At 49.9% G+C, this 25,729-nt stretch overlaps 2 gene segments (V, D, J or C); one reads left to right on the forward strand and one right to left on the reverse strand.

Annotated features, from left to right (window-relative positions):
• Nucleotides 1-15,916: 15,916 nt before the first annotated feature.
• Nucleotides 15,917-25,364, reverse strand: LOC133772386 (Ig kappa chain V region 3381-like). The segment is given in 4 exon segments: nt 15,917-16,020; nt 16,239-16,266; nt 24,905-25,185; nt 25,310-25,364. Coding segments are annotated over 4 exon segments (468 nt in total).
• LOC133772840 (Ig kappa chain V region 3381-like) lies at nt 23,975-24,445 on the forward strand. The segment is given in 2 exon segments: nt 23,975-24,034; nt 24,162-24,445. Coding segments are annotated over 2 exon segments (339 nt in total).
• Nucleotides 25,365-25,729: the final 365 nt, after the last annotated feature.

Raw genomic sequence — 25,729 nt, forward strand, 5'->3', positions numbered from 1 at the left:
TAGTTTGTCTAGAATACAATGGTGACCCCAACATGCGGGCTTGATCTAACCCAGGTCTGTACATCCTTTTGTGTTTTCTCTCCACGTGGCAATGTTCCCTGTATAGAGGAGGCCCTGCTTACAGAGCAGGACCAGAGGCACAACCAGGATGGAGTGAAATGCACCGTTCACTGCACCCCTGCTTCAGTCCATGTTGGCTCACACCTGTCACGCAGCTCCTTCTGCAGTTTGGCCACCAAGTACAGTTCTCTCACAAGCAGTGCACACCCCAGGGGACGTTGTTGCAGATTCTGGGAAAGTAAGAGAAGTCGCGTTTCCTCCCCTTCCTCATCTCCTCTGTCCCTTCTCATCCTGGGTCAGTGCTGCCCCCTATGGTCACAGTGTTCTAATCCCTGCCCCCGGTATGGAAACAGATGCACAGACACAAAGCTCTTCTTCCACTCAGGTTCTGCTTGGGAGCCTCTGCCGTCACATACCGAGACTGAAGAGAGACCATGGAAGTGTTTCACCCAGCAGATTTGTATCTAAGAGCAATGCTGTGCTGACTCCCCTCACAATAAACTGCTGTTTGCCTCTTGTCAAGACACCCAACAGGGAGCAAAGTGAAACTTTGGGTGACAGAGCAGGATCAGGAGGGAGGTGAAAGGCGTTGTCTTCCTTGGTGTTTTTTGGTGAATTGTTGCTGTAATGAATTATTACATTCTCTTCGGCTCAATCAAATCCACGTACTGTTATTGAGGTTAGAAGCTCTGAGGTCTCCCTGGAAGAAACCCTAAAGGTAGCAGGGCTGTGTTGTTCTGGAAACTCCTGAAGATGGGATTTGGTGGCTTGAACTAGAAGTCTATAGTCACAGGCATGTTCTGATAGTGGTTTTTTCCTGAGGTAGACAATGCCCATGAGGAAAGCTATGTCCTCACTTTAAAACTTTCTCTCCCTCCTCTTTGGTCTGAAAGGGACGTTTTGCCTGTTTACTGTGCCCATGGTGAAGTAAATCTAGCTGTGAAATTTTAATTTAAGCTTTCCCTTTTGGCTATGCTATTACAGAAATCTGTTAGCGCATCCCCTGTTTTAAGGTCTAAAAATCAAATTGTGCCTCTTGGAGCGTCCTTCGGAATAAAATTAGTTTCCTACCTGAAGAGAATAGAGCAATGAGAGGACAAGTTGGGCTTTAGAATAGAGAGATGAGGGAGCAAGTCCCAGATTGCTTCCTGACAATAGCATTATCAAATGAAAATTTAGGAAAGAATTTCAAGCATTAAATGACAACTTAGGGAAACATTTACCAGAAGGTCCAATGCCTTCTATAAATTTTAAGAACACATGTACTTGGAAACATCTCTTAAATATCTAGCATGGTATATGCTTGTTTAACCAGCAAATTCAAGCATGAACATTTAGAAACGTTTTTTAGTTTCTTTCTACCAACCAAGTGAAAATATCTGATATAGAGATCCAGGTCACATGAATCAAAATTTATCTTTGATTAATTTTAGCAGTTTAAATTTATTGGCAATCTTTTATCTATAAACAATAAAATAAAGTTCTTAATGAATTTTCCTATGTAAAAAAAAAGAATTTTCCCATGTAGACATACAATATGTATACACATATAACATAAGAGATAGAACAATAAAACCATTTCCACAATAGCTCTTTAAACTCTTTAACTGTTTTTCAGGTTACCAGTTGATTCGGATTGCTTCCTGCTCTTAGTTGCCTGAATTAACCCTACTTTCTTCCAGGTGGGACCTGTAGTGCATTCTTGGCTTCATCTGTTTACAGAGCATCCCAAAGTACTGAATACAGTAGAAGTGGCTGGGAAAAAGTCCATCAGAACCGATACAAAACTGTGAATGACAGAAGACTTTAAATAACCATGTTTAAAATTAGAAACCATGACCAACAAAAGCAGTTGCTTTCTTCACACAGTAGTTTTGAAAGCAGCTGTAGGATTTTACAGAACATTTAACCATTTAGGCCTCTGGGCCTTTCTCATTAAGATAACCATCATGTCTAGTAACACAAGATCATTAGACCTTTTTAACTTTAGGACATTTATATCAGCGGCATTTTATATTATTATAGAACTTAAACTTAGCACCATTTCACATGTTGACAGTACTTCTAGTAGAATCCTAATAGCCTGATTAGTTGGTGTCTCTACAAGATGAGAGACATATATCCTTGATTTTTCTAGTTGGTTGGGCCCAAACTGGAAAAATCAAAGTCCAACTTTACTGGAGATTCAGAGTCCAAATTGTTTGGAATTTGATTCTTGATTTTTTGGAATGCCTGTCAAGAATGCCAGGAAGGCTTAAAGTATCTGGTTGAAATAAGATCCTTTACCATCAGGACATAATGTAGACGAAACCTGATCATCCTTAAAAGGCAAATATTCAAATATTTTAGAATAAGCATATATTTAAATAACCCACAGCTCTTAGTAGAAAACTCAGCTGTGTTCTAAACAATTAGAATTTAACAGGGGCACCAGAGAACATAATAGATTACTTTTGGTGGAACAAGGACACAAGCCTCAGCCATTCTCCCTCACTGCCCAGAGGAGGTAAACTTTGGGATGTACTCCTTGCCCTTGAAACTCAGTTGGGTCTCACACCCTATTGCCTTCACACCCCACCCTGCATTCTTTCCCAGGTTCATAAGCCCCCCCCCCCCCCCCCCCCCAGATCCTGGAATTCCCCTCCCTGCTGCCTCCTACCCGGACCCCAGCCCTAGCCCTCCTGGCCTGGCAACTGGGAGTTGAGGCCTTCAGCCACACGCTCCATCTTGTACACACAGGCAGGTGGTCACCCAGCTCCGCGGATTTATTTTCTTTGAATAAATTCAGTCTGTCTGTGAATTCGTGCATTGCCTCTTCTCTAATCTGCAATGGAGGATTAACCAAGTGAGTCATGGCGCCGGCCCCGTAAACCCATCTTTAAAACATAAGTCTGAGACAAAAAAAATAGTGTAAGAATTTCATGAAAACTCCTGAGATGTTAAATTTGGAGGCAGCTTCAGACTCTGACTGGGGTCACCACTCCTTGAGCTCTTCTATGGGTGACAGCTCCAGAGAAGCAGCCTGGGGTATCCTAACGCTTCGTGCACGTACCTCTACGTCTAGAGCAAGCCCCAGTGAGACACTGGAAAGGCATATAGAACTGTTGGTTCTTCCATGGTTTTATCATGCCAAGATACATGGATTTAACTTATTTTAATGCAGGCAAGGTATCCAATTTTTGTCCATTTAACTTGTTAAACTAACATCCCTCTCCTACACTCTGATTTCTTAACCCAAAATGGAAATACTTAACCTTAGATCAACATGGGAGAGAGATGACTACAATGAATGTCTTTACTAAAATACCAAAAAATTTCTCAGAAAACAAAAAAAAGACAATTTCATGCTTTCCAATCTACATTTTTCAAAAAAAGATTTATTTGCTTATATGTAAATCAATGATACACACATACACATACATGCACACACACAAATGCAGAGAGAGAGAGAAAGAGAGAAAGTTTTCTTTCATCTGCTGTTACACTCTACAAATGGCTGCAATGGCCAGGCCTCCCATGTGGGTGCTGGGGCCCAATCACTTGGGACATCTTCAGCTAATTTTCCAGGCCATTAGTATGGAGCTGGATTTGAAGTGGAGCAGCCAGGACTCCAACTGGTGCCCACGTGGGACGCTGGCATTGCAGGGGTGGCTTTATCCATGGCATTTTATCCATGGCTGGCCTGTCGTGTACATGTTTTAAAAGCATCCTGATAGTTCCCCCATATGCCCCATCCTGCCTCACTCCCACCCTCAGTGATCTTCTTTTTTTAATTATTATTTTATTTTAAAAGGATTTATTTATTTATTTGAAATTCAGTGTTACACAGAGAGAGGAGAGGCAGAGAGAGAGAGGTCTTCCATCTGATGATTCACTCCCCAGTTGGCCACAATGGCTGGAGCTGTGCCAATCCAAAGCCAGGAGCCAGGAGCTTCTTCCATTTCTCCCACCTGGGTGCAGGGCCCCAAGGATTTGCATCATCTTCTACTGCTTTCGAAGGCCATAGCAGGGAGCTGGATCAGAAGTGGAGAGCCCGGACTTGAACCATCACCCACATGGGATGCCGGCACTTCAGGTCAAGGCGTTAACCCGCTGTGCCACAGCGCTGGTCCCTATTTTAACTTTTTGAAATGACATACTTTAAATGTAATAAACACTAGCTCAGCCCTTCATATATAATACTTCAACATGGAGTAAGCAGAAAACCACTTCCTTGTTCTAAGACAAGGCTGTGAGTCTCAATCCCCCCAATCCCTCTGTCACTACCAGACCTGAAGTGCACTTGCGCCCCCTGGGGGTCACAGGTGGAGTCGTGTCAGCTTTCAATCCCTGATAGAGCAGTTCTTCATTTAATCTGAAATCAAATAGAGAATTCTCATGGAATTGAACCAATAGTAACTTCATTGTTTGCACACAATGGCACACAACTAATGGATTCACATCTCTTGTAGATGTAGACTAAGGGGAAAACTCGAACACATTCCTTTATCTCATAGATCTTCCATGGTAGTGGGCAGGGCAGATGATATTCAAACCAATGATGTTCTACCTCTGCTCCTGGTATTGGAATTTGACCTTCCAAAAATATAATTTGGGGTGCCATACGATATCACCATATGCTTCTTAATAAGTTGCCCATATTAATAAGCCCATGTGGGTTCTTGCCTAATATTCAGAGAAGAATTTTGAATACTGGCATAAAAGAACAAGGTAGCATGGTACATTTTAAGATTTTATTCAGTGAGAAAAGAGATGAGGGTCCTGTGTAAAGGAGAGAGGTAGATCTGGGTTCACACCAAGTACCAGGAACCAGCCACGTGGAGGAGCATCTAGGTCAGGAAGCATGGGGCGGGTGCCCCAAAGGCCATGCGCCATGGAGGCAGAGGGCTGCAGCCAGCCCCCTACCCAGAAGAAGCCCGGGAAAGAAGGGAGGGAAAGAGGCCAGACACACCATGTCCCAGGCTTTTAATCCACTTCCAAAGGGGAGTGGTTAATTCACCTGACTGGCCAGTGCACACAGGTGTGGCAGCAGTGGAGCAGTGGGGATTCAAAGCAGTCTCTGATGTAGGCTGCTGGTTTGCAAGTGGCAGCCTTATCCACTGTGCCGCGATGCCAGCCTTCCTTCCTCTCTGGATTTTCTTAAGAAAAACGAGAACATCTGGAGAGGGGAGAGAGGGAAGTTGTTTTTCTTGATGTTCCTCAGACCTATGATGAAGCCTAGCACTTTCACTTCTTTTTTCGTTATGCAACCCGACTCAGAACTCTGGCTGCAGACGGGAGAGCGCACCTGTGTGATCTCTCCTCTAAGCACCTGCGTCTCCTGAGTCCTGGTCTCTGGCAGCCGCTTGTTCTGAGGATGTTTATTCTGAGTCAGTACAGAGGTGAGTGTGGACAGAAGTCTCGTCTCTCAGAGACCATCTCCCTGGTGCCGCGGTCTGCCATGAGGGGACAATGTGAGGGCATCAGAACACAAGTAAAGAAATGGCCTTAGGCATAAATTAGTTTATTATCTTTTTTAAAGTAAAGGAACTTTCTCCACAGATCCCAGATAACCATGAATTTATTACACCATCTTGTCCAATAAACACACAATTTTGGCAAATGTCCCTCAGTGACTTTGGGATGTGACGTCTCCCAGTACAAGCATGCGCACTGCAGGTAAACTGGTGCAGCACTGGTCTGAGCTGGGGCAGCTGGAGACACAGCCCCTGGGCTGAGTTCTGAGCTGCCCTGGGCCCTTCAGCTGGGCACAGCCCTGCCCCGCCCCTGCTCATTTGCATGTCCCCAGAGCACCGCCCACCTCTCTGGGCATTTAGGAGCAGGCTGCTCCCGCCCCATGCAGGAGGCAGTGCCAGGCAGGACCCAGCATGGACACGAGGGCCCCCACTCAGCTGCTGGGGCTCCTGCTGCTCTGGCTCCCAGGTAAGGAAGGCCAGCAGCAGGAACGGCCTCGGGCAGTGTGGCCAGGGCATTGTGGTCTCTGCAGGAGCGTCCTCTTAGAACGTGAGGATGAGTGTGGTCTCTGTGTTTCTGTTTCCCTTCTCAGGTGCCAGATGTGCCGACACCGTGATGACCCAGACTCCAGCCACCGCGTCTGCAGCTGTGGGAGGCACAGTCACCATCAATTGCCAGGCCAGTCAGAGCATTTATAGTGCTTTGGCCTGGTATCAGCAGAAACCAGGGCAGCCTCCCAAGCTCCTGATCTATTCTGCATCCACTCTGGCATCTGGGGTCCCATCGCGGTTCAAAGGCAGTGGATCTGGGACACAGTTCACCCTCACCATCAGCGGCGTGCAGTGTGACGATGCTGCCACTTACTACTGTCAAAGCAATTATTATAGTAGTAATACTGATACCACAGTGTTACAAGACATAACAAAAACCAGCAGGAAAGCAGAAGTGTGAGGCTGGGCTGCCCCAGCTGCTCCATCTGGGCCCCATCTGCTGAGAGTGATTCTCAGAGCAGCCAGGCTTGAAGGTCCTGCAGGGTCTTGTGGAAGGGGCCAGGGTGACTCCTCTGAGGCTCCCTGCTTTCCTCCTTTTTGGCGGCTGCAGTACAGACTTTGGGTAACCCTCTCTGCCCCCTGAGATGCAGTCAGATAGGAGAATTCTCTGCAATCCCTCAGCACCTGCAGCCTGACACAATGTCCCCAGGTGTCCACATCAGGCCCAGGTTGCACAGGTCTCCTACAGAGAATGTCTCTCTGGGGGTCTCAGCAGAGAGAGGACCAGTGTGGGTAGAGTGTCCACGCTCTCCTCACGGCTCAGCCCAGCTCTGCTGCTGCTGCTCCACCTGTGACAGGGGCTGCAGGGCTTGCACAGCCCAGAACCTGTGAGAAGCTGAGCAGCTCCTCGGTGTGAATCTGGTGGACGTCACTGAGGCCTGGGTGGCTTCTGCTTTCTCTATTTCCCTAATGGCCTTGGTGTGATGTAAAAGAGCAATAAATAGAAAACATGACGAGGGCTATGATTTATAATAATGGCTGTGCTTGGGTCCGGCCACCCACTGGGAGTCCTACATGGAGTTCTGTGCTCCTGACTGTGGCCTGACCCAGCCTCAGCTGACAGGGTCATCTGGGATACTACCAGCACATGGAAGACTCTCTCTCTCTCTCTCTCTGTCTTCCTCTGTCCCTCCTCTCGCTCTCAGTCTCTCTCATTTCCTCTAACCAATGCTCAGTCTTTCCTTTTTTTTTTGACAGGCATTGTGGACAGTGAGAGAGAGAGAGACAGAGAGAAAAGACTTCTTTTGCCGCTGGTTCACCCCCAATGGCCGCTGCGGCCGGTGCACCTCGCTGATCCGAAGCCAGGAGCCAGGTGCTTCTCCTGGTGTCCCATGGGGTGCAGGGCCCAAGCACTTGGGCCATCCTCCACTGAACTCCTGGGCCACAGCACAGAGCAGGACTGGAAGAGGAGCAACCGGGACAGAATCCGGCGCCCCGACTGGTACTAGAACCAGGGGTGCCGTCGCCGCAGGCAGAGGATTAGCCTATTTAGCCACGGCGCCGGCCCGAGTCTTTCAAGTAAATAAATAAATAAATATGTATTTTAAAAATTTAAATATTACATTTAAGAAAACAAATGGGTGTCACATGTGCAATCGTGTCAGTTTTCAATCTCTGATGGAGTAGTTCTTCATTTATTCCAAAATCAAATACAACATTCTCATCGAATTGCACCATAGCAGCTTCATGGTTGCTACATAAAGGCACACAAGCAATAGTATCACAAACTCTTGGGCCTGAAATAATTGGAACAAGTTGAACTGAGCCCTTTGTGTCATAGATCTTTCATTTCAGTGGGCCGGGCAGAGAAGAAACAAACCAATGACGTTCCCACTGTGCTCCCTAGGGTGCACCTCCCATGGAGCAGGGCCAGTGCTCAGGACAATGAGGCTGTGGGTGTGCAGGTGCACGTGTGCCTCCTTCTGTCTCCACCTAGACAGGAGCAGAGGCAGAGGCAGAGGAGAGGCAATGTATCGGGCAATTCCACATTGTGTTTCCTGAAAAATAAACTCATTGTACTCTCAGTAATGGTCATATAGCCAAACTGTCCCTGACAAAACTTTTAAAATTTCTCCCATGCCTGTAGCATGAAGTCAGCCAACATACAGGTCAGAGGCAATCAGTGCCCTGATGCTGGAGATAAAAAAAAATGAAGCCCAGTGTTAGCAGGGGTGTCTTTTACTGTGGATAATACTTGTTTTGTGAAGATAATATTCTCAAATGCTAACATTTTCCATTTTTCAAAATATTTATTTATTGATATACTTGAAAGATTGAGTATTGGAGAGAGGCAACACAGAGAGATTGAGAGGGCAAAGGAGAAAGAGAGCGAGAGAGAGAGAGAGAGATGTTATGTAATCTGGTGCTCTCCACAGATGACTTCATCAGTGAGTGCTTGGCCAAGCAGAAGCCCAGGACCAAAACTACCCCGGGTCAGAAGCCCAGGACAAAAACTACCCCTGGGTCTCCCCTGTGGGGCAGGAATCCATGAACTTGGGCCATTTTCTGCTGCCTCCCAGGGTGTGCATTAGCAGGAAATGGGATCAGAAGTGGAGCAGTGGGAATTCAACCCTGTCTCTGATGTGGGCTGCTGGCACTGCAAGTGGAAGCCTTATCCACTGTGCCACACTGCCAGCCTTCCCTCCTCTCCTGATTTCTTATTTATTTATTTATTTGAAAGACAAGTAAAAGACATGGCCCTAGGCTTAAATGTATTAACTATCTTGAGAAAAGGGACTTTCTCTTCTAGAATCTCAACATAACCATGAATAAATGACGACAAATTGTCTTCCAGATCAGTTAAAGTTTTAGTAAATGTCCCTCAGTGACATTGGGAGGTGACGTCTCCCAGTACAAGCATGCGCACTGCAGGTAAACTGGTGCAGCCCTGGTCTGAGCTGGGGCAGCTGGAGACACAGCCCCTGGGCTGAGTTCTGAGCTGCCCTGGGCCCTTCAGCTGGGCACAGCCCTGCCCCGCCCCTGCTGATTTGCATGTCCCCAGAGCACCGCCCACCTCTCTGGGCATTTAGGCCCAGGCTGCTCCCACCCCATGCAGGAGGCAGTGCCAGGCAGGACCCAGCATGGACACGAGGGCCCCCACTCAGCTGCTGGGGCTCCTGCTGCTCTGGCTCCCAGGTAAGGAAGGCCAGCAGCAGGAACGGCCTCGGGCAGTGTGGCCAGGGCATTGTGGTCTCTGCAGGAGCATCCTCTTAGAACGTGAGGATGAGTGTGATCTTTGTGTTTCTGTTTTCCTTCTCAGGTGCCAGATGTGCCGACATCGTGATGACCCAGACTCCAGCCTCCGCGTCTGCAGCTGTGGGAGGCACAGTCACCATCAATTGCCAGGTCAGTCAGAGCATTAGCAATGCATTAGCCTGGTATCAGCAGAAACCAGGGCAGCCTCCCAAGCTCCTGATCTATTCTGCATCCACTCTGGCATCTGGGGTCCCATCGCGGTTCAAAGGCAGTGGATCTGGGACAAAGTACACTCTCACCATCAGCGGCGTGCAGTGTGACGATGCTGCCACTTACTACTGTCAAAGCGCTTATTATATTAGTAGTGCTGGTACCACAGTGATCCAAGCCCTAACAAAAACCCCCAGGAAAGCAGAAGTGTGAGGCTGGGCTGCCCCAGCTGCTCCTTGTGGTTCCCCATCTGCTGAGAGTGATTCTCAGAGCAGCCAGGCTGGAAGGTCCTGCAGGATCGGGTGGAAAGGGCCAGGGTGACTCTAATCCCCAGCTTCACCCTCCACTAAACAAAGAATTCAACACGGAGTAGCAGAAAAACCGCTGTTCCTCAAGAGTCTAGTCAAGGTGTGAGTCTCTTCCTCCCAATGCCTCTGTCACTGCCAGACCTGAGGTGCGCTCGCGCCCCCTGGGGGTCGGTCATAGGTGGAATTGCTTCAGTTTTCAATCCCTGCTCCTGCAGTTCGTGGTTTTTTTTTTTTTTTTTTTTTCTAATTTTTTTTTTTTTTTGGACAGTGAGAGAGAGAGACAGAGAGAAAGGTCTTCCTTTTTCGTTGGTTCACCCTCCAATGGCCGCCACAGCCGGCGCGCTGCGGCCAGCACACTGCGCTGATCCGAAGGCAGGAGCCAGGTGCTTCTCCTGGTCTCCCAAGGGGTGCAGGGCCCAAGCACTTGGGCCATCCTCCACTGCACTCCCGGGCCACAGCAGAGAGCTGGCCTGGAAGAGGGGCAACCGTGAGCAGTTCTTCATTCAATGCAAAACCAACAAGAACATTCTCATCAAACTGAACAATAGTGGCTTCATCATTAGCACACAGAGGCACACAAATGCCATTATCACAATCTCCTAGGCATAGAATTACTGTAAAAATTCGGAAAGAGCCCTTCATCTCATAGAGCTTAAATTTTAGTGGGCAGGGAGATAATGCACACACATAGAAGGTTCTCCACCTGCTCCCACTCTGTTTGCATGTGAGATTCCTCCCAGGAGCACTTCCATTGCTTGGGGCAAGTGGGCGGTGTGTGCCCACTTCCAATTAGTGCATCCTCCCATCTTAGGGGCAGAGGCAGAGGGGACGTATCGGGCAGTTCAACTTGTGTTTCCTGAAAAAATGAAATAACTCCAGCCTCAGTAAAAGCTTTTTAAATTTCTTAAATCACTGAAGGCTGAAACCAGGGAGCACACAGGTCAGTGGAAGAATCAGGACACAGGAGACACAGGAGACAAGAAAGAGGAACCCAGTTTAGCAAGGGCGTCTTGTACTGAGATTAATATTTATTTCTAGTGAAGATCATTTTCTTACATGTTCATCCTTTCCACTTTCCATTACATTTATATTTACTTGAAAATCTGAGCGTTGATGAGGTGCAAAGTGAGAGAGACTCTGTGTTTGGTGAGAGAGAGAGAGAGCGAGAGCGAGAGCGAGAGATGAGAGAGAGTGAGAGAGAGAGAGAGAGCGACAGAGAGAGAATCTTCCAGGTGCTGCTACTTCCTAGGAGATCCTGTCAGCTGAGGCTGAGTCAGGCTAAAGTTGAGAGCACAGAACTCCAGGTGACTCCCAGTGTGTGGCAGGGATACAAGCGCAGCCATTTCTGGAAAAATCAAAGCCCTCTCCATGTTTTCTATTTATTGCTCTTACATCACACCAAAGCCATTAGAGAAAGACAGAAAGAGAAAGCGGTCCTGGCCTCAGTGACGTCCACCAGAACCACACCGAGGAGCTGCTCAGCTTCTCGCAGGTTCTGGGCTGTGCAAGCCCTGCAGCCCCTGTCACAGGTGGAGCAGCAGCAGCAAAGCTGGGCTGAGCCGTGAGGAGAGCGTGGACCTCTACCCACACTGGTCCTCTCTCTGCTGAGACCCCAGAGAGACATTCTCTGTAGGAGACCTGTGCAACCTGGGTCTGATGTGGACACCTGGGGACACTGCACCTATGTGCAGGTGCTGAGGGATGGAGAGAAGTCTCCTATCTGACTGTGCATCTCAGCAGGTAGGGTGGGTTACCCATAGTCCCATGGTGAGCATCTGCGGGTGCAGGGATTTGAACTCAGGTCTCTATAACTTTAAATCCATTCCTTCCACAAGGCCAAGTTCATCCCATGGCTGAGGCCAGAGTTTAAAATAACACAGGAGACCAGCCCAGGATGGGGTAGAACACACAGCTCCTCACTGTCTCCGCCTCACTCCATGGGGACCCACATCTGCCACCCAGTCCCTCCTGCAGCTGTGCCCCGACTGCCATTCTCTCAGAGCCTCCTCCACCCCAGGGGACTGCATGTCAGTGTGGGGCAGGGCCTCCTCTGCAGCCCAGACTCTTTCCTCTCCTGCTCCGTCCCTTCTCATCCCTCCACTCATCCTACCTCTCATGTCCCTGTACTTCCAATTACTACCGTCCACGCGGACACAGATCAACCAATCGAAGCCTCCTCCTCCACTCTCGTCCTTTGATAGCTGACCCTGCGGCTGTCACACACCTACACTGACAGGAGGTCACCAAGATACTTACCCAACAGATTCTCTCTCAGAGGAGCTGTGTGCTCGCTCAGCTTACAGTCAGCTGTTCTCTGTGTGCTGTCAGATGGACCCCACGTGAGCACACAGTGACATTGGGAGGATATCAGAGCCCAGCCCCTCACTCAAAAGGGAAAAGACACTGACTTCACCTTCCAAGGTGTGACCAGGTATTCTCTAGAAAAAAGGACTTTCTCGTACAGATCCCACCCTAACAAAGAATAGATTTACCAACAGGTCGTTCAGTTCATTGAAAGGGTTGGCAAATGTCCCTCAGTGACTTTGGGAGGTGACTTCTCCCAGTACAAGCATGCGCACTGCAGGTAAACTTGGGCTGCCCTGGTCTGAGCTGGGGCAGCTGGAGACACAGCCCCTGGGCTGAGTTCTGAGCTGCCCTGGGCCTTCAGCTGGGCACTGCCCTGCCCTGCCCCTGCTCATTTGCATGTCCCCAGAGCACCGCCCACCTCTCTGGGCATTTAGGCCCAGGCTGCTCCCACCCCATGCAGGAGGCAGTGCCAGGCAGGACCCAGCATGGACATGAGGGCCCCCACTCAGCTGCTGGGGCTCCTGCTGCTCTGGCTCCCAGGTAAGGAAGGCCAGCAGCAGGAACGGCCTCGGGCAGTGTGGCCAGGGCATTGTGGTCTCTGCAGGAGCGTCCTCTTAGAACGTGAGGATGAGTGTGGTCTCTGTGTTTCTGTTTCCCTTCTCAGGTGCCAGATGTGCCGACACCGTGATGACCCAGACTCCAGCCTCCACGTCTGCAGCTGTGGGAGGCACAGTCACCATCAATTGCCAGGCCAGTCAGAGCATTAGTAGCAATTTAGCCTGGTATCAGCAGAAACCAGGGCAGCCTCCCAAGCTCCTGATCTATTCTGCATCCACTCTGGCATCTGGGGTCCCATCGCGGTTCAAAGGCAGTGGATCTGGGACACAGTTCACTCTCACCATCAGCGGCGTGCAGTGTGACGATGCTGCCACTTACTACTGTCTAGGCGAATATAGTAGTAGTTGGTACCACAGTGAAACAAGCTCTAACACAAACCCCGCAGGAAAGCAGAAGTGTGAGGCTGGGCTGCCCCAGCTGCTCCTCCTGGGCCCCATCTGCTGAGAGTGATTCTCAGAGCAGCCAAGCTTGAAGGTCCTGCAGGGTCGGGTGGAAGGGGCCAGGGTGACTCCTCTGAGGCTCCCTCCTTTCCTCCTCCTTGGACGCAGCAGCACAGACATGACCATGTCCCTCCTGTGCTAAAGGAAAGCAATTATTCGTTCTGAGTTTTCAAGCTAGAGCATCATATGAGATTCATAGAGCAAATGAGAAAATATTATAGATATTACAAGCAAAAATAGTTTACATACAGGTAATTATAAAATTTTATAAAGGATACAAATTTACATATTTCATATATACAGTTTTTTAAAAAGATTTATTTGCTTATTAAAAGCACAAGCTTCACACACACACACTGTTTCAGAGAGAGAGAGTTCTCTTCCATCTGCTGGGTCACTCCTCCAATGGCTGCACTGGGGCATGCAACTTCTTTCAGGTCTCCTACATGGGTGCCAGGGCTGAAACACGTGTTCCATCCACTGGTGCTTTCCCAGGCCATTAGCAGGGAGCTCGTTTGGAAGTGGAGCAGCCAGGACTCCCACCGGGGCCCATGTGGGATGCTGTTGCTGCATGTGGCGGCTTTACCCACTGCACTAGGTCGGCCCATCCTATCCACAGTGGTGAGCCCATAATGCCACTGCCCACCATGTCCTCCCTCCTTCCTTACTCCCACCCATTCCTCTTCTGTTTCTTCTTCTCATTTGGTTTTTTCACAGACATACTTTCACTTTATAATCCCCAGCTTCACTCTCCACTAAACAGAGAATTCAACACGGAGTAGCAGAAAAACCACTGTTGCTCCAGAGTCTAGACAAGGCTGGGAGTCTCATCCTCCCAGGCGCTTTGTCAGTACCAGACCTGAGGTGCACCGGCTCCCCCAGGAGGTGACAGGTGGAATCACGTCAGCTTTCCATCCCTGATAGAGCAGAGTTCTTCACTCAATCCAAAATCAATAGAAAATTCTCATCGAATTGCACCAGTAGCAGCCTCATTGTTTGTCCACAACTGTACACAAATAACAGCAGCACAACCTTAGGCATAGAATCATTGGCACAGTTAGGCAGGGCAGATAATAAACCAATGACGTTCTACCCCTGCTCCCTCCCGGCTCCATGGTAGAGGCCTCCCCTGGAGCAGCGCCATCGCTCAGGACAAGGGGCCTGTGGGGTCCAGGTGCACTTGTGCATCCTCAGTGTCAGCCTAGACAGGGATGAGGCAGAGAAACGCATCAGTCAGTTCTACACTTGTGTTTCCAGGAAAAAGCTAAGGTGTGGTCTGGGAATGGTCATAGAGACAAGTGTCCTATGATTGCCGAAAAAGTCTTTAAATGTTCACGTTCTTCTGGCATGAAACCAGGCAACACACAGGTCGGTGGCAAGAAACAGTGCCCTGACACTGGAGATAACAACGACTGGAGCCCAGTTTTAAGAGGGTGTCTTTCATTGCGGTTAAAAGTTATTTCTAATGATGTTAATTTTCTTCATGCTACCATTTTCTGGTTTTCAAAATAGTTATTTACCTGAAACCTAGGCATTGAGGAGAGGCAAAGACAGAGACTGATAGGAAGAGAGAGAGAGAGAGAGAGAGAGAGAGAGAGAGAGAGAGAGGAGAGAGCAGAGAGAGAGAGAGAGAGAGAGAGAGAGAGAGAGAAATCTTCAGTAACCTGTGCACTCTACAAAAGGCTGTTACCGTGAGTTCTGGCCAAGCAGAAGCCCAGAGCCAGAACTGCCCCTGGTCTCCCATGTGGGGCAGGAATCCAAGACCTTGGGCCATTTTCTGCTGCCTCCCAGGGCGTGAATTAGCAGGAAATGGGATCAGAAGTGGAGCAGTGGGGATTCAAACCAGTCTCTGATGTGGGCTGCTGGCATTGCAAGTGGCAGCCTTATCCACTGTGCCACGATTCCAGCCTTAACTCCCCTCCAGCTTTTCCTAAGAAAAGTATGAACATTTCAGGACAGGGGAGAGAGGGAAGTTATTTTTCTTGGAGTTCCTCAGACCTGTGGTGACTCCTTGAAACCTGACTTATCTGTTCCTCTTGTATCCCTGACTCAGACTCTGGCTGCATGGGAGAGCACACGCTTGCGTTCTCTCCTCTAAGCACCTGCTTTCTCCTCTGAGTCCTGGTCTCAATCTGGCAGTCGCTTGGTTCAGGGGTGAGTGTGGACAGAGGTCTCGTCTCTCAGAGACCATCTCCCTGGTGCAGCGGTCTGCTGTGAGGGGACAATGGGAGGGCATCAGAGGACAAGCAGGAAAGAGAGGGTCCTCAGCCTTAGGGTGTTAGCTATTCTCTAGAAGAGTGACTTTCTCCTCCAGAATCCCAACAGAATAAATGAAAAATGACAACAAATTTTCTGCGAGTTCACTTAAAGTTTTACAAATGTCCCTCAGTGACTTTGGGAGGTGACGTCTCCTGGTAGAAACACATGCACTGCAGGTAAACGTGTGCAGCCCTGGTCTGAGCTGGGGCAGCTGGAGACACAGCCCCTGGGCTGAGTTCTGAGCTGCCCTGGGCCCTTCAGCTGGGCACAGCCCTGCCCCGCCCCTGCTCATTTGCATGTCCCCAGAGCACTGCCCACCTCTCTGGGCATTTAGGCCCAGGCTGCTCCCACCCCATGCAGGAGGCAGTGCCAGGCAGGACCCAGCATGGACACGAGGGCCCCCACTCAGCTGCTGGGGCTCCTGCTGCTCTGGCTCCCAGGTAAGGAAGGCCAGCAGCAGGAACGGCCTCGGGCAGTGTGGCCAGGGCATTGTGGTCTCTGCAGGAGCGTCCTCTTAGAACGTGAGGATGAGTGTGGTCTCTGTGTTTCTGTTTCCCTTCTCAGGTGCCAGTTGTGCCGACACCGTGATGACCCAGACTCCAGCCTCCACGTCTGCAGCTGTGGGAGGCACAGTCACCATCAATTGCCAGGCCAGTGAGGACATTTATAGCAATTTAGCCTGGTATCAGCAGAAACCAGGGCAGCCTCCCAAGCTCCTGATCTACCAGGCATCCAATCTGGCATCTGGGGTCCCATCGCGGTTCAGTGGAAGTGGATTTGGGACACAGTTCACTCTCACCATCAGCGACGTGGAGTGTGATGATGCTGCCACTTACTTCTGTCAAAGCTATTATTATAGTAGTAGTGTTAGTTACCACAGTGTTGCAAGCCCTAACAAAAACCCCTGAGGAAAGCAGAAGTGTGAGGCTGGGCTGCCCCAGCTGCTCCTCCTGGGCCCCATCTGCTGAGAGTGATTCTCAGAGCAGCCTGGCTTGCAGGTAGTGCAGGGTGAGGTGGAAGGGGCCAGGGTGACTCCTCTGAGGCTCCCTCCTTTCCTCCTCCATGGCAGCAGCAGCACAGACATGACCATGAAATACTATTTTAAGGAGAGCAATTATTCTACTGGAGTCTTTGAGTGTATAGCATCATTTGTAATTCATACAGAATATATAAATTATTATAGATATGGCAAGGAAAAACAGTTTAAATCCAGATGAGTGCAGTCTTACTATAGCCTTTAATATCTGGGAGAACGGCCGTCAGAGAAGGAGATCGTAGACACAGAGACTCTCAGATCTCTCCTGGAGGCCAAGCACCTCTGGGGCAGAAGGCACAGGTGCTGCCCCGCGTGTCCTCAGCCCTGTCCAGGAAGCCCTGGGGTGGGGGCGCTGGTGCTCTCACTGCCTGCAGCACTCACAGGTGGTTCTCCCCGCCCCTCTGTTCCTGGCTCTGCCTACAGGAGCTCATTGACAGGTGGAAATTCTGCTGGTCTTACAGTGAAATCTCAGAGTCTTGATGGTTTCTCTAGAGTGCAACAGTGCCCTATTATGTGGACTTGATCCACTCAGGTCTGTACGTCTCTCTGTATTTTGCTTCCACGTAGCAGTGTTCCCTCTATAGAGGAGGCCCTGGCTGACACAGCAGGAGCAGAGGCACAGCCAGGATGGTGTGAAATGCACCGTTCACTGCACCCCTGCTTCAGTCCATGTCGGCTCACACCTGTCACGCAGCTCCTTCTGCACTTTGGCCACCAAGTACAGTTCTCTCACAAGCAGTGCACACCCCAGGGGACGTTGTTTCCGATTCTGGGAAAGTAAGAGAAGTCGCGTTTCCTCCCCTTCCTCATCTCCTCTGTCCCTTCTCATCCTGGGTCAGTGCTGCCCCTCACGGTCACCGTGTTCTAATCCCTGCCCCCGGTATGGAAACAGATACACAGACACAAAGCTCTTCTTCCACTCAGGTTCTGCTTGGGAGCCTCTGCCGTCACATACCGAGACTGAAGAGAGACCATGGAAGTGTTTCACCCAGCAGATTTGTATCTAAGAGCAATGCTGTGCTGACTCCCCTCACAATAAACTGCTGTTTGCCTCTTGTCAAGACACCCAGTGGGAGCAAAGTGAAACTTTGGGGTGTCAGAGCAGGATCAGGGAGGGAGGTGCAAGGTGTTATCTTCCTTGGTGTTTTTTGGTGAATTGTTGCTGTAATGCATTATTCCATTCTCTTCGCCTCAGACAACTCCAGGTATGTTGTGTGGTCAGGAGCTCTGAGGTCTCCCTGGATGTAACCCTGGAGGCAGCAGGGCTGTGGTGTTCTGAAGCCTCAGAGCGTGTGATTCCATTTATACCTTTGTTAAAAGAAGCAGCCTGGGGTATCCTAACGCTTCGTGCACTTACCTCTAAGTCTAGAGTAAGCCCCAGTGAAACACTGGAAATGTGTATAGAACTGTTAGCTCTTCCATGGATTTATTCATCAAGTTACATGCGTTTACTTACTTTAACACAGGCAAAGTATCCATTTTTTGTCCATTTTATTTAAAAAGATTCATTTATTCATTTGAAAGATAAGAGTTACAGAGAGCCAGAGGCAGAGTGAGGGAGTCTTCCATCCGCTGGTTCACTCCCCAGATGGCTGCAACTGGGGGATCTGCCCCATGCAAAGCCAGGAGCCGGGAGCTTCTTCCTGGTCTCCCACAAGGATGCAGGGGCCCAAGGAGTTTGGTAATCTTCCACTGCTTTCCCAGGCCACAGCAGAGAGAGAAATCGGAAGAGGAGCAGCTGGATCTAGAACCAGAACCATATGGGATGCCGGCAATGCAGGCAATGGCTTAGCCTGCCACACCACAGTGCCGGTCCATACCTTCATTTTTTAAAGAGATGTACTTGTTTATTTTAAGGTCAGTGTTACACACACATGCACACACACAAAAACACATACACACGGGGTGGGAGAATCTTCCATCTGCTGTTACACTCTGCAAATGGCTGCAATGGCCAAGACTATGTCAGGCCAGGCTAAGAGCCAGACTTGATTCAGGTCTCCATGGGTGCCGGGGCCCAATCACTTGGGACATCTTCAGCTAATTTCCCAGGCCGTTACTATGGAGCTGGATTCGAAGTGTAACAGCCAGGACTCCAACCGGTGCCCACGTGGGACGCTGGCATTGCAGGGGTGGCTTTATGCACGGCATTTTATCCATGGCTGGCCTGTCGTGTATACATTTTAAAAGCACCATATGCTCCATCCTGAATCACTCCCACCCTCAGTGATCTTCCTTTTTTAATTTTAATTGAATTTTTTTAAAAAGAATTTATTTATTTATTTGAAATTCAGAGTTACACAGAGAGAGGAGAGGCAGAGAAGGAAAGAGGTCGTCCATCCGATGATTCACTCCCCAGTTGGCCACAATGGCTGCCAATCCGAAGCCAGGAGTCAGGAGCTTCTTCCATTTCTCCCACCTGGGTGCAGGGCCCCAAGGATTTGGGCCATCTTCTACTGCTTTTGCAGGTCATAGCAGAGAGCTGGATCAGAAGTGGAGCAGCCAGGACTTGAACCATCACCCACATGTGATGCTGGCACTTTAGATCAGGGCGTTAACCCGTTGCGCCACAGCGCTGGCCCCTATTTTAACTTTTGAAATGACATACTTTCAATGTATAAACACTAGCTCAGCCCTTCATATATAATACTTCAACATGGAGTAAGCAGAAAACCACTTCCTCGTTCTAAGACAAGGCTGAGAGTCTCAATCCCCCAATCCCTCTGTCACTACCAGACCTGAAGTGCACTTGCGCCCCCTGGGGTTCTCAGGTGGAATCGTGTCAGCTTTCAATCCCTGATAGAGCAGTGCTTCATTTAATCTGAAATCAAATAGAGAATTCTCATCGAATTGAACCAATAGTAACTTCATTGTTTGCACACAATGGCACACAGCTAATGGACTCACATCTCTTGTAGACGTAGACTAAGTGGAAAACTCGAACACATTCCTTTATCTCATAGATCTTCCATTGTAGTGGGCAGGGCAGATGATATTCAAACCAATAATGTTCTACCTCTGCTCCTGATATTGGAATTTGACCTTCCAAAAATATAATTTGGGGTGCCATACGATATCACCATATGCTTCTTAATAAGTTGCCCATATTAATAAGCCCATGTGGGTTCTTGCCTAATATTCAGAGAAGAATTCTGAATACTGGCATAAATGAACAAGGTAGCATGGTACATTTTAAGCTTTTATTCAGTGAGAAAGATGCATAGGAGAGTGAGGGCCCTGTCTAAAGGAGAGAGGTAGATCTGGGTTCACACCAAGTACCAGGAACCAGCCACGTGGAGGAACATCTAGGCCAGGAAGCATGGGGTGGGTGCCCCAAAGGCCATGCGCCATGGAGGCAGAGGGCTGCAACCAGCCCCCTACCGGGAAGAAGCCCGGGAAAGAAGGGAGGGAAAGAGGCCAGACACACCATGTCCCAGGCTTTTAATCCACTTCCAAAGGGGAGTGGTTAATTCACCTGACTGGCCGGTGCGCACACAGGTGTGGCCAGCAGTGGAGCAGTGGGGATTCAAAGCAGTCTCTGATGTAGCTGCTGGTTTGCAAGTGGCAGCTTAAACCACTGTGCCGCGATGCCAGCCTTCCCTCCTCTCTGGATTTTCTTAAGAAAAACATGAATGTTTCTGAAGAAGGGAGAGAGGGAAGTTATTTTTCTTGATGTGTCTCAGCCCTATGGTGACTCCTTGAAACTCGCACTTCTGTTTTCCTCCTGCATCCTTGACTCAGAACTCTGGCTGCAGATGGGAGAGCGCACCTGTGTGATGTCTCATCTAAGCACCTGCGTTCTCCTTCTGAGTCCTGGTCTCTGGCAGCCGCTTGTTCTGAGGATGTTTATTCTGATCAGTACAGAGGTGAGTGTGGGACAGAAGTCTCGTCTCTTAGAGACCATCTCCCTGGTGCAGCGGTCTGCCATGAGGGGACAATGGGAGGGCATCAGAACACAAGTAAAAGAAGTGGCCTTCGGCATAAATTAGTTTATTATCTATTTTAAAGAAAAGGAATTTTCTCCTACAGATTCCAGGTAACCATGAATTTATTACACCATCTGATCCAATAAACACACAATTTTGGCAAATGTCCCTCAGTGACTTTGGGATGTGACATCTCCCAGTACAAGCATGCGCACTGCAGGTAAACTTGTGCAGCCCTGGTCTGAGCTGGGGCAGCTGGAGACACAGCCCCTGGGCTGAGTTCTGAGCTGCCCTGGGCCCTTCAGCTGGGCACAGCCCTGCCCCGCCCCTGCTCATTTGCATGTCCCCAGAGCACCGCCCACCTCTCTGGGCATTTAGGCCCAGGCTGCTCCCGCCCCATGCAGGAGGCAGTGCCAGGCAGGACCCAGCATGGACACGAGGGCCCCCACTCAGCTGCTGGGGCTCCTGCTGCTCTGGCTCCCAGGTAAGGAAGGCCAGCAGCAGGAACGGCCTCGGGCAGTGTGGCCAGGGCATTGTGGTCTCTGCAGGAGCGTCCTCTTAGAACGTGAGGATGAGTGTGGTCTCTGTGTTTCTGTTTTCCTTCTCAGGTGCCAGATGTGATGTTGTGATGACCCAGAATCCAGCCTCCACGTCTGCAGCTGTGGGAGGCACAGTCACCATCAATTGCCAGGCCAGTCAGAGCATTAGCAATGAATTAGCCTGGTATCAGCAGAAACCAGGGCAGCCTCCCAAGCTCCTGATCTATGATGCATTCAAACTGGCATCTGGGGTCCCATCGCGGTTCAAAGGCAGTGGATCTGGGACACAGTTCACTCTCACCATCAGCGGCGTGCAGTGTGACGATGCTGCCACTTACTACTGTCAAAGCACTTATTATAGTGCTGGTACCACAGTGTTACAAGCCGTAACAAAAACCCCCCAGGAAAGCAGAAGTGTGAGGCTGGGCCGCCCCAGCTGCTGCTCCTGGGCCCCATCTGCTGAGAGTGATTCTCAGAGCAGCCAGGCTTGAAGGTCCTGCAGGGTCGGGTGGAAGGGGCCAGGGTGCCTCCTCTGAGGCTCCCTGCTTTCCTCCTTTTTGGCGGCTGCAGCACAGACTATGGGTAACCCTCCCTGTCTGCTGAGATGCACTCAGGAAAATTCTCTCCAATCCCTCAGCACCTGCAGCCAGGCACAATGTCCCCAGGTGTCCACATCTGACCCAGGTTGCACAGGTCTCCTACAGAGAATGTCTCTCTGGGGTCTCAGCAGAGAGAGGACCAGTGTGGGTAGAGTGTCCACGCTCTCCTCACGGCTCAGCCCAGCTCTGCTGCTGCTGCTCCACCTGTGACAGGGGCCGCAGGGCTTGCACAGCCCAGAACCTGGGAGAAGCTGAGCAGCTCCTCGGTGTGAATCTGGTGGACGTCCCTGAGGCCAGGGCGGCTTCTGCTTTCTCTATTTCCCTAATGGCCTTGCTGTGATGTAAAAGAGCAATAGATAGAAAACATGGAGAGGGCTATGATTTATAATAATGGCTGTGCTTGGGTCGGCCACCCACTGGGAGTCCTACATGGAGTCCTGTGCTCTGACTGTGGCCAGACCCAGCCTCAGCTGACAGGGTCACCCGGGAAACTACCAGCACATGGTAGATTCTCTCTCTCTATCTGTGTCTTCCTCTCTCCCTCCTCTCACTCTCAGTCTCTCTCGTTTCCTCTCAGCAATGCTCAGTCTTTCCTTTTTTTTTTTTTTTTTTGGACAGGCAGTGTGGACAGTGAGAGAGAGAGAGACAGAGAGAAAGGTCTTCCTTTTGCCGCTGGTTAACCCTCCAATGGCCGCTGTGGCTGGCGCATCTCGCTGATCCGAAGCCAGGAGCCAGGTGCTTCTCCTGGTGTCCCATGGGGTGCAGGGCCCAAGCACTAGGGCCATCCTCCACTGCACTCCCGGGCCACAGCACAGAGCTGGACTGGAAGAGGAGCAACTGGGACAGAATCCGGCGCCCCAACTGGTACTAGAACCAGGGGTGCTGGCGCCGCAGGCAGAGGATTAGCCTATTGAGCCACGTTGCCAGTCCGAGTCTTTCAAGTAAATAAATAAATAAATATATATTTTAAAAATTTAAATATTACATTTAAGAAAATAAATGGGATTCACATGTGCAATCGTGTCAGTTTTCAATCTCTGATGGAGTAGTTCTTCATTTATTCCAAAATCAAATACAACATTCTCATCGGATTGCACCAATAGCAGCTTCATTGTTGCTACATAAAGGCACACAAGCAATAGTATCACAAATTCTTAGGCTTGAAGTAATTGGAACAAGTTAAACTGAGCCCTTTATGTCATAGATCTTTCATTTTAGTGGGCCGGACAGATAAGAAACAAAGCAATGACGTTCCAACTGTGCTCCCACTGTGCTCCGTGGGATGTGCTTCCAGTGGAGCAGGTCCAGTGCTCAGGACAATGAGGCTGTGGGTGTGCAGGTGCACGTGTGCCTCCTTCTGTCTCCACCTAGACAGGGGCAGAGGCAGAGGGAATGTATCGGGCAATTCCACATCTGTTTGCTGAAACATAAACTCATTGTACTCTCAGTAATGGTCAGATAGCCAAACTGTCCCTGACAAAAGCTTTTAAAATTTCTCCCATGCCTGTAGCATGAAGTCAGCCAACACACAGGTCAGAGGCAATCAGTGCCCTGATGCTGGAGATAAAAAAACATGGAGCCCAGTGTTAGCAGGGGTGTCTTTACTGTGGATAATACTTGTTTCTGTGAAGATAATATTCTCAAATGCTAACATTTTCCATTTTTCAAAATATTTGTTTATTGATATACTTGAAAGATTGAGTATTGGAGAGAGGCAACACAGAGAGATTGAGAGGGCAAAGGAGAAAGAGAGAGAGAGAGAGAGAGAGAGAAAGAGAGAGATGTTATGTAATCTGGTGCTCTCCACAGATGACTTCATCAGTGAGTGCTTGGCCAAGCAGAAGCCCAGGACCAAAACTACCCCTGGGTCTCCCCTGTGGGGCAGGAATCCAAGACCTTGGGCCATTTTCTGCTGCCTCCCAGGGTGTGAATTAGCAGGAAATGGGATGAGAAGTGGAGCAGTGGGGATTCAAACCAGTCTCTGATGTGGGCTGCTGGCATTGCAAGTGGCAGCCTCATCCACTGTGCCACACTGCCAGCCTTCCCTCCTCTCCTGATTTCTTATTTATTTATTTGAAACAAGTAAAAGATATGGCCTTAGGCTTAAATGTATTAACTATCTTGAGAAAAGGGACTTTCTCTTCTAGAATCTCAACATAACCATGAATAAATGACGACAAATTGTCTTCCAGATCAGTTAAAATTTTAGCAAATGTCCCTCAGTGACATTGGGAGGTGACGTCTCCTGGTAGAAACACATGCACTGCAGGTAAACTGGTGCAGCCCTGGTCTGAACTGGGGCAGCTGGAGACACAGCCCCTGGGCTGAGTTCTGAGCTGCCCTGGGCCTTCAGCTGGGCACAGCCCTGCCCCGCCCCTGCTCATTTGCATGTCCCCAGAGCACCGCCCACCTCTCTGGGCATTTAGGCCCAGGCTGCTCCCGCCCCATGCAGGAGGCAGTGCCAGGCAGGACCCAGCATGGACATGAGGGCCCCCACTCAGCTGCTGGGGCTCCTGCTGCTCTGGCTCCCAGGTGAGGAAGGCTAGCAGCAGCAGGAACGGCCTCGGGCAGTGTGGCCAGGGCATTGTGGTCTCTGCAGGAGCGTCCTCTTAGAACGTGAGGATGAGTGTGGTCTCTGTGTTTCTCTTTCCCTTCTCAGGTGCCAGATGTGCCGACATCGTGATGACCCAGACTCCAGCCTCCACGTCTGCAGCTGTGGGAGGCACAGTCACCATCAATTGCCAGGCCAGTCAGAGCATTAGTAGCAATTTAGCCTGGTATCAGCAGAAACCAGGGCAGCCTCCCAAGCTCCTGATCTACAGGGCATCCACTCTGGCATCTGGGGTCCCATCGCGGTTCAAAGGCAGTGGATCTGGGACACAGTTCACTCTCACCATCAGCCGCGTGCAGTGTGACGATGCTGCCACTTACTACTGTCAGTAGACTTATAGCAGTGCTGATACCACAGTGAAACAAGCTATTTGGGAGGTGAACCAGTGGAAGGAAGACCTTTCTCTCTCTCTCTCTCTCTCTCTCTCAATGTCTAACTCTATTATCAAAAAAAATTTTATTTATGTGCAATATCTGTTTTTCTCTTTTGCACAGAGAATCCCAAATGATGCTCCAGCCTAAATACTTGGAAAGAATAATTTCTTTCCTTTAAAGCAGTAGGATCATGTTCATGTCAGTGCAGCAACCACAAAGGAGGAGGAAAGGAGGGAGCCTCAGAGGAGTCACCCTGGCCCCTTCCACCCGACCCTGCAGGACCTTCAAGCCTGGCTGCTCTGAGAATCACTCTCAGCAGATGGGGCCCAGGAGGAGCAGCTGGGGCAGCCCAGCCTCACACTTCTGCTTTCCTGGGGGGTTTTTTAGGGCTTGTAACACTGTAGTTCCAACTACTATGCCTTGACAGTAGTAAGTGGCAGCATCGTCACACTGCACGCCGCTGATGGTGAGAGTGTACTGTGTCCCAGATCCACTGCCTTTGAAGCGTGATGGGACCCCAGATGCCAGTTTGGATGCTTCGTAGATCAGGAGCTTGGGAGGCTGCCCTGGTTTCTGCTGATACCAGGATAACCAATTGCTAATGCTCTGACTGGCCTGGCAATTGATGGTGACTGTGCCTCCCACAGCTGCAGACGTGGAGGCTGGAGTCTGGGTCATCACGACGGCAAATGTGGTACCTGAGAAGGGAAACAGAAACACAGAGACCACACTCATCCTCACGTTCTAAGAGGACGCTCCTGCAGAGACCACAATGCCCTGGCCACACTGCCCGAGGCCGTTCCTGCTGCTGGCCTTCCTTACCTGGGAGCCAGAGCAGCAGGAACCCCAGCAGCTGAGTGGGGGCCCTCGTGTCCATGCTGGGTCCTGCCTGGCACTGCCTGCTGCATGGGGCGGGAGCAGCCTGCTCCTAAATGCCCAGAGAGGTGGGCGGTGCTCTGGGGACATGCAAATGAGCAGGGGCGGGGCAGGGCTGTGCCCAGCTGAAGGGCCCAGGGCAGCTCAGAACTCAGCCCAGGGGCTGTGTCTCCAGCTGCCCCAGCTCAGACCCGGGCTGCACCAGTTTACCTGCAGTGCGCATGCTTCTACCGGGAGACGTCACCTCCCAAAGTCACAGAGGGACATTTGCCAACACTTTAGGTGAACTGCGCACAAGATAGTGTAATGTATTATTGGTTATGTTAGAATTCTGTAGGAGAAAGGGTTTTTTTTTTTTTTTTTTTT

This window comes from Lepus europaeus, chromosome 13 (genome assembly GCF_033115175.1).
Source record: "Lepus europaeus isolate LE1 chromosome 13, mLepTim1.pri, whole genome shotgun sequence".
NCBI lineage: Eukaryota > Metazoa > Chordata > Mammalia > Lagomorpha > Leporidae > Lepus > Lepus europaeus.